This window comes from Puccinia triticina, chromosome 1A, assembly GCF_026914185.1.
Source record: "Puccinia triticina chromosome 1A, complete sequence".
Classification (NCBI taxonomy): domain Eukaryota; kingdom Fungi; phylum Basidiomycota; class Pucciniomycetes; order Pucciniales; family Pucciniaceae; genus Puccinia; species Puccinia triticina.
The window spans coordinates 6,127,251-6,135,372 of record NC_070558.1 but is presented as its reverse complement, the minus strand read 5'-3'; the positions used below and the strand labels follow the sequence as shown (position 1 = coordinate 6,135,372).

The 8,122-nt window shown below is 46.9% G+C and overlaps 1 protein-coding gene across 1 annotated transcript; it reads right to left on the bottom strand.

Moving 5' to 3' along the window:
* Positions 1-4,626: 4,626 nt before the first annotated feature.
* PtA15_1A686 (uncharacterized protein) lies at positions 4,627-5,896 on the bottom strand (the record flags this gene model as incomplete). The annotated part of the gene is made up of 5 exons (XM_053165739.1): positions 4,627-4,836; positions 4,902-4,981; positions 5,087-5,205; positions 5,287-5,370; positions 5,433-5,896. 5 exons carry the CDS (start codon positions 5,894-5,896, stop codon positions 4,627-4,629), a joined length of 957 nt encoding a protein of 318 aa, XP_053016901.1.
* Between the last annotated feature and the right edge of the window lie 2,226 nt (positions 5,897-8,122).

Here is an 8,122-nt window from a genome sequence, read left to right as displayed (position 1 = left end):
GACATCCAAACGGCTTCAATTGGTGGAGATTTGGCTTCGTCTTGAGAAATAACTGCATTGGAGATGCTCGGCTTCTTGACAAGGAAGGAAGGCAGTTGGCTGTTGCCGCCGCCATGACAACCGCTTCACCCCACCACTTGGGTGCCATGATGCACCTGGTCATTTCTATGACAGTTGGGTTGGCCCTTTTGGCAATTCTGTTGTGCTGCGGCGTGTATGGGGGCAACACGTTGTGCTGAATTCCCTTGGTTTGCAGGATTTTGCCAAGTGCGTTGTTGCAGAAATTGCCACCGCCGTCAGTGACTAGTTTTTTGATTTCACAGTCTATCTGTTTCTCAAAGAAGGTCTTGAAGTTGATGATTGCCTTGGTAGCGTCAGACTTCTTGTTGAGTAGGCTTACACTGCAAAAAAAAACTTGGTCAACTGCTTGCAGTTGACATGCAGGATACTCAAGCCAAGCTACCATTGTAACTCCACCTGAATGCACAAGTGCCTTTGTTGGCACAGTCATTGTGCAAGGTGCACAGTGACTGTGCATTGAAGCTTTGGTTGAATAAAACCTTGGGTAAGGCTGGTGTAACACCACAAGCTTCCTCAGAGTTACCACATGTCAACTGCTCACAGTTGACACAGTTTTTTTTGCAGTTTTATGTTGATGAACCTTGTGTGCTGGTCAACTAGGGTGAGGAAGTACCGTGCACCTCTGTTGGAGGCTGGGCTGATGGGTCCTACGATATCGCCATGAACTACTTCAAGTGTCTGCTGAGTTGGGCTGAAATATTGGCTTTTGAACGGCAGCTTGGTCATTTTTCCTTTATGGCAGGTGTCACACACTTCCTTCAGTTCTTTTGGGAAAGATTTGCCTATTGCAGATTGTATTTGGGCAGCACCTGCATGAGCTCGCCGGGAGGAACTTCCCTCACCATTAAGGGTGATCATCATGGTTCTGTTGCCAGCGATGATGTCCGCCTTGTCCTTGATGAGTTGAGAAAAATAAATGAGGTTGGTGGATAGGTTTGGGACAAAGAGCAACTTGCTGAGCGTGATAATGGTGTTGTTGTTTAGCACCAATCTGGCTGTGCCCCTCTTGGTGGCCATTAGACTTGAGCTTTTGATTCCTGCACCGGTTACTATATAGACTAGAGCCGGTTCTGTGTTGACAAAGAAGTCCAGCAAGTTGAACATATGCTGGCTAGCTCCTGAGTTGAGGATGACGTTGTGCCTACTGTTGAGGTTGATGCTGGTGTTGTAGGCGTATTGCTCTGACTCAGGTGGCGTGCTGGTTGGCTGGGCGGATGAGGTTGTTGTGGCATTTGTAGCGGCTCTACTTTTCTTTGTTGGTTGAAGCTCTGGGTGAAGGGTCCAACACTGATTTTCTTTGTGTACGGCATCTGGGTTGTGTCTTCCCTGTGTGCATCTGACTAGAGGTCTCTTCCCTTGTGCCGTTGTGTTGAGTGCATGACTGGGTCCTGGTGGCGGGGCTCCGGCTAGTGCAAGCTTGGCTCTCTTGACTTGTTTGTGGTTGGATATCTGTTGAAGTTTGTCAAGCAGGGTGAACAGATTCAAAAGAGTTGTGGTTTCTCCAAGGAGTCTCTACATCAAATTAGGTTTCTTCTCTGTAACTTGTTTAATTATTGAGCAGCTGACTATGGCTTGCATGACGTCAATACCAATTGCACGGGCTTTCAACAATGCACTCTCAACCTTGATTACGTATTTTAGGAGGTTGTTGTCCAGTTTAACACTGAGATATCCTGACCAGACTTGGTATATGCTGTATATGGATGCGGCAGCGTAGTTTTCCTTGAGCCAATTCCATATTCTATGCGGATCCCTTCCGCAGACTGTAGAGAGTGTTGAGTATGTCTTGGCTGATCTTTGAGTTGAGCACTAGCCAGACTTTGTTGACTTTTTCTTGGTCCTTGCTGGATACTGGATTGGGGAGAGGATTTTCACACACGCTCCAAAGTTTCTTGAATTCCAGATATACCCGCATAGTTTTGGACCAATTTTGGTAATTGTGGCCGTTGAACAAGGGGATGAAAATGACATCCTTTTCCTCCTTCTTGGCTGTTGTGGCGGTAGACATGTCTCTCCTGCTCCTAGATTGCTGTTGGTTGAAGAGGCTTAGCGATGAACGTTGTGGTAGACGGAAAAGTGAAAAAATCAAAAGTTTTTTCTCTTACATATATTTACTCACAACACGCCTCAAGATACCATCAAACAGACCTCAGAAATGGATTCTACGGCCAATTTTACCCCTAGTCACCGCTGGAAGTGTCACTGGAGCCCCTCTGGATTGGAACCTACACTTCTTTGGACACTGGACACCCATCACACGTTCAACATACCCAGTCACCAGCCTGTCACAAGCCTCAACTCAAGGATCACAGCATTATGCTTATACACATCACAGGATACAAGCATACATCTCCCCATCAGACTACAGTCATTACATATTATCAAGTACTCTTCTATTTCCATATTATGATGTCATCACACACTGACTCTGCAGCCTCAGACTTCATTTATGCACCCCCTGCATCCACCTGTCAAATCATGCAGTCTACTGTCACTTTACGCAGCCTTCATGCGGCGCTACTGCATTCTTATGACATCATTTTTTTACCCCTGACACATTATGGCATCATTTGTATCTGCTCTCACCAGCTAAAATCCCTCACCCGGTTGTCTAGACTAGCTGAAACCCTAACCCACAAGCCCTCTGGGGCTCCACTTCTGTCTATATAAGGAGCTCTCTCCTCCCCAGTTGTCAGCTCCTCAGTTCATCACTCACCAATCACAGTCACCCCAACCTTTACAGTTACAGCCTTATATATACTTAACAACCTACATACATAACAACCACTACATTAACAATAACAACAACTAGAGTACAATGCGGCTCCGCCGCTGCAGGCGCTGGTGCGCTGCATGGTTTAACCGCAAGACCACAACCAGCCTGCCACTTTGCGCAACCTTGTGTATTCAGTTGTTGCCTTATGCCTTTAGCTCAAGGCGCACTCTCCAGCCCAGTGCAAGGCGCCACAGGAATTTCAAATCCAATTACATAGCCCAATTTAATTATGAGGAAGACTAACAAAATCAAATCCAAGGACTTTCCTGTTGCATTCTTGAAGGGTTATCAACAACCTTCCCCTTTGAATCAACCATTGTGCTCCATTTGCTTGAATATGTTTCTGGTTGGCAACAGCTTGAATTTTGGCTTGTGCCTACCAACACTTTTTGGGTTGTGAACAGTAGCAACGGTCCAGTGCAACATCTATTTTGAGAATGGCTGTACTACAGCTCATGGTGTATTTAGGTGTTTCTCAAGGTGCTTGAGGTTGACAACACTTGCTCTTGGGTCTAAACCCACAGGAGAGAGCTATTTTCAATGCGAGTGATCCTCCCCAAATCTGATATGAATCATCTTGGTCTGGGAGTTAGGCAATCACTGGCATTGCCCGGTGTTCTCCTGAAAGATTTCAACCTTGAATATCTGAAAGAATTGTTCCGAAGCCTAACCAAACTCACCTTTGTTGCGCCCGTAGATAAGCTCACCTAAACAGGCTTTCAACTCCAAACAGATAACAAAGCAGCTTTTGCAAAGCCACCGCGGAATAGAGGTTGATTCACTCTTGAGAAGTTGATCTGGCTAATGTTCAAGTCAAAAGTTTTATGACAAATTTTCCGGTTTCTGAGTCCGATGAAAGCAAAGCCCAGCTTTTTGGAGGCAATCAGACAATTTACTTATTTTTTCCAACCCCAGCCACATGCAACTCATGTGATTGAGAAAAGTAGTCGCTGATAAAGAGATATTAAAGAAAACAAAAATAAAGCGCTGCGGGATGTTGGAGCCCACAAGGCTAGATCAGAGTGAGTTTTTAGGGTTAAGTATCTGAAGAATCCTAGACCAAAGGCCTGGTTAAAAGTTTCTGCCGCTTACAGGAGAGCTTCCCGCACAGTTGCCAATGCCCTGGAAACTGGAAAGAATTCAGTTACATAAATCAAAGCATGATGTCAATTAATCTCTCTGAAAATCGAGATAAAGAACCTAGAAGCAGTCAACTGTCACCGTTTTCTGGACGTTACCAATGGTTGTCGGCACAGTCATGAAATTCTAAGCTGATGCGCTCCGGTAAGTCATGCAGTACAGATTTAGCTCTGGTGATTTTACATCACTGCTGTGATAGGCGACGGGCAAACGCCGAAAGCCCTAGCAAGGCGTGGATGGGAGGGGCGGAGTCTTGAGAGCAGTCTGGCGGCAATCGCCGGCGTTGAGGCCTGGTCAAGGGTATTTGCACTACATAAGCTTTGCGGGTTGGCGGAGTTGGCAATGGCGGTGGCGGAGAGCGTGTTGAACTTGGCCTTGTCCTTGGCGGCCTTCCGTTTGGGGTCCTTCCTTGGAAAGACTGACACCGATGGCCTCCATGGTCATCATGAGCCCTTGGAGGTTGACGATCTTGGTGTTGGAGAAGATGGAGTGGGTGAGAGGCGGGAGGGGTGATTGGTATGTAAGCAAGCTGTTGGTGAAGCGCGATGACTATGCAAAACATTCCTACCAATGCGCTATAACCCAGAAGGATGTTTAAATATATGCCCGCTATGATAAGCTGAATGGGACTATCGGGCCAGAGGAAACCACGGAAAGGGTCCGAGGAGGTGAAGCGTGTTGTCAAGGGTTTTTGTAGCAGGGTGCTCAAGGACGGGCCCTCTGGCGCCGCACTTGGGGATGACGAGGGCCTTGGAGGCTTTGGAATCCAAGCTGGCGACAGAAGTCAACGACAATGCCTTCGATGACGACGCTGGTGGTTCTACCGTCGCTGGTTCTTTCTGGTCAAACATTTTGCGTGAGGATTGGGTAATCATGTCCTTCCGATTGGCTAAAAATGCCAAACCTGGAGGTGCGCCTTGACCGCTTCGAACTTGGCACAGATGCTAGCGTTGTTCGGTTCCAAGGCAAGGGCGGCCTGCAGATCTAGAAAAAGGAAAGAGAGATGCCAATTGGCAGGCGGGCTGATGAGCAACACATGTGTAAGATAACAGGCTCGTGATGGAGGACAGGGATAAGCAGGACACACACCTTGGAGGGCGTCGGCCCACTTGCGCTGCAGTCTCCTGGCGGTCCCTCGTCTGAAGAGTGCCTTGCAGTTGGGCGCGGGCAACAGCTCGAGCAATCGGGTGCAGTCCGCCTCGGTCAGCCTCCATCAGCCAAGCGCATCAACATCATCCAGCCATCCAACGCCAAGCATTTATGTATCTGATCATCGGGGGGAAACCTACTGCTGCAGCTTAAGACCGGCCAAGTACTTGAAGAGACAGTAGAACGGGTTGAACATCTCATGTGACAACAAGAAGAAAAACTCTCTGGCGTAGGAGAGAGTGACAAACGTCAGAATATCCTGGTCAAGGGGGCAGGAGGAGAGAACGGTTCAACATACCAAAACACACCGCCGTAGTTGAGCCCATCCTTGCCATCAAACTTGATCATGAGACGTTTTTTGAGGTCGTTTGCTTGTTGGCGCATGATCTCAGCATAACTGTCCTCGAAGATGTGACTTCGCCTGATCTTGACATGGCATAAGCCGGAATTGGGTCTCAAGGCGGGTTGAGATCTGAAGTAGATCAGTTTCCTGCGGAAGTCGCGCTTGTACTGGGGCACGTTCTGGTCGAGGGAGCTTGGCAGACGGGGGTCGTGGTGTTGTGGTCCACAAAGTAGACCCGGGCAGTGGACGTCAGTTGCATCTCCCATCCGGACGGAAGCGGGCCAAGTTGGGAGACCGCCTGGGGCTGGACATTGTTCCCATTGGGACCCATGACCCGGAGGAGTTGTTGGCGGCCGGTTGCAGGGCAGGAAAAAAACAAATACATAAGGCGGAAAAGATGAAGTCATACATACATGTCAGTTGAAAGGGTCGCAACACTCGCTTGATGGGGTGGGAGGGTTTTTTTTGGGGACCACGGTGATGAAAGCGGCGAGGGTATGTAGAAAATCAGTTGAATCTGGTGAGTCTTGGAAGATTGAGGTGGGCTCAACTTGTCTGATGTGTTGTTACCGTGACGAAAGCGGTGATCGTACTAAGTTTCAGGGGGGAAGCAAATTGAATACTTGTTGAGGGGGGGAGGCGGTACGAATATAAATAGAGCGCTTCCTTGGTTGTTGTGTGTCCTTCACAGATCAAATTCCCCTCTTGCAGTTGCGGAGGTTGGGTTGGATCCGTCCTTTTTCTCCTCCACCCGTGCACTTGCAAGGACTTGAGGGGTTCTTTCTTTTCACTCCCCTGTTGCAGTTGCGCAGGCTGAGTAACCCCCCTCCGCCCATTGCACTTGCATTGGGCCCGAGTGGTTTAAGTTTTTTTGGGCTCCCCTGCGACGTTTGCACAGGTTGAGCGGACAATCCTCAGAAAAAAAAGTCACATTTAAACCCTCCCCTGCTGCAATTGCGCAGGCTGAGAATTAATTTGTTCATTTTTTTGCCTTGTGGCATCCTATTTGCCCCCCTCTAACCCCTTGCAATTGCAACAGGCGAGGGGGTTAAATCCGGTCCCTTTTCATTTGTGTTTCATGAATTGCGGGACCAGTCCAAGTGCATTTATGTTCGGGGACTTAAAATAAAATTTTCACGGCAGCAAAGTCAAACATACTTCTGCCTGAAAATAGAAATGGGGGAACTTTGAAGTTGGAAGCAACTTTGAGTTATGGGCACTTTTTCAGTGCCTTTTGAGAAAAGGGGAGGGTGAACCCATGAACCAAATTTCCACAAAAGTGTGGATTTAATATACTTAGATTTATTCAGTGTCATCAACAAGCTCATCTTGAACCAACCAACCCTATCACTTCATTAAAACTTGCCAAGCTTACCTTGGTGGGTCTTGTTACCTGATAGTATAGAAGGGCAGAGTTTGCACCTCCATCATCCCCTTCTCCATTCAGCAAAAGGTTCTCAGGAACACTTTTGAGTCTCACAACGTCAAGACTGTAAATCTGTGAATTTTCAAGCAACTAAGAGATTTATTTCTAATCAGGGTCTTACTTGATTTATGTACAACAAAGGCAATTGAAAATGAATGAATGAAAGAGAATTGTACCTAAGAGCAGGTTGATTGTCTGCTGCACTTGGTCTGGCTGAGTTGAGCAAATCACAGCTGGTGATGCTAGAGCTGTTGTGTATGAACAAAGGCGTGGAGAGTGTGAAGATAGAAGGTGGATCGAAGGAAAAAAGGGCAGATGGGGATAAAGTTATCTGCTGAACAGTATAGTTAGTTTACTGTTTTTTTTTTCTTGTGGTTTTATCACGAGACACAGATTCTCCTGTACCTCTGCTGTTGTTGAGAATGGCTTGTCTCTTTCAACAACTTAAATTTCCTTCTGCGACAAGTTGTCTGATCGGTGCCTGTGACAGTGTTGCTTGTCAGACTACAATCTATCTTGTCTTTGTCTTTCTTTGGAACTTTGGACCACTTACCTAATTGTATTAGGGCTTAATCTGGTGGCTAACAAGCGCAATGAGATTCTTGCTGCTATGGATCTAAGAGGAGTTATTTGTGAGATGGATAGACTGGTTAGCCTGGGTTTCCTATCTCAGGTGCTATTTCAAGCTTCTTATATACTCACAATTTGCCCTTGCTCGCTGTTCTGCTCCCGCTTGGTCTTCTGGCGTTTCCCTGGTTTTGCGTGGCTTGGGCCCGTTCCCTAGGCGTCTTGTGGCTGGTTTCGTCTGTGAAACGAAGACGGAGGAGGCTAAATATGAGTCTCATATCTTTGGTTTCATGGCTGAAACTTCTGAGGCTTACTTCATTTCTCCTCAAATCTAGTATTTGCCCTGCGGCAGCCCTTGGCTGTTTCTTCTGTGGTGGGGAAATCTTGACAGATGTAACACTGGAGGAAATCATTATGGATGGTGAGGGATAACAGAATTTTCTGTTGCACAATGACCTGAGGGCCTTTTAGATATCATTTCTTTTATATTATGACGTCATTATGGACGCCTTCACTCCTTGGAAGCAGCTAGCGCAGATTTTCTTTCATATCTTTAATTTTGACTCTGGTGTTCAACCCAGTTTAATTCATTTCTTGGATCTCCTTTGATTTTTTATACTTCAACCATTTCATTTGAAAC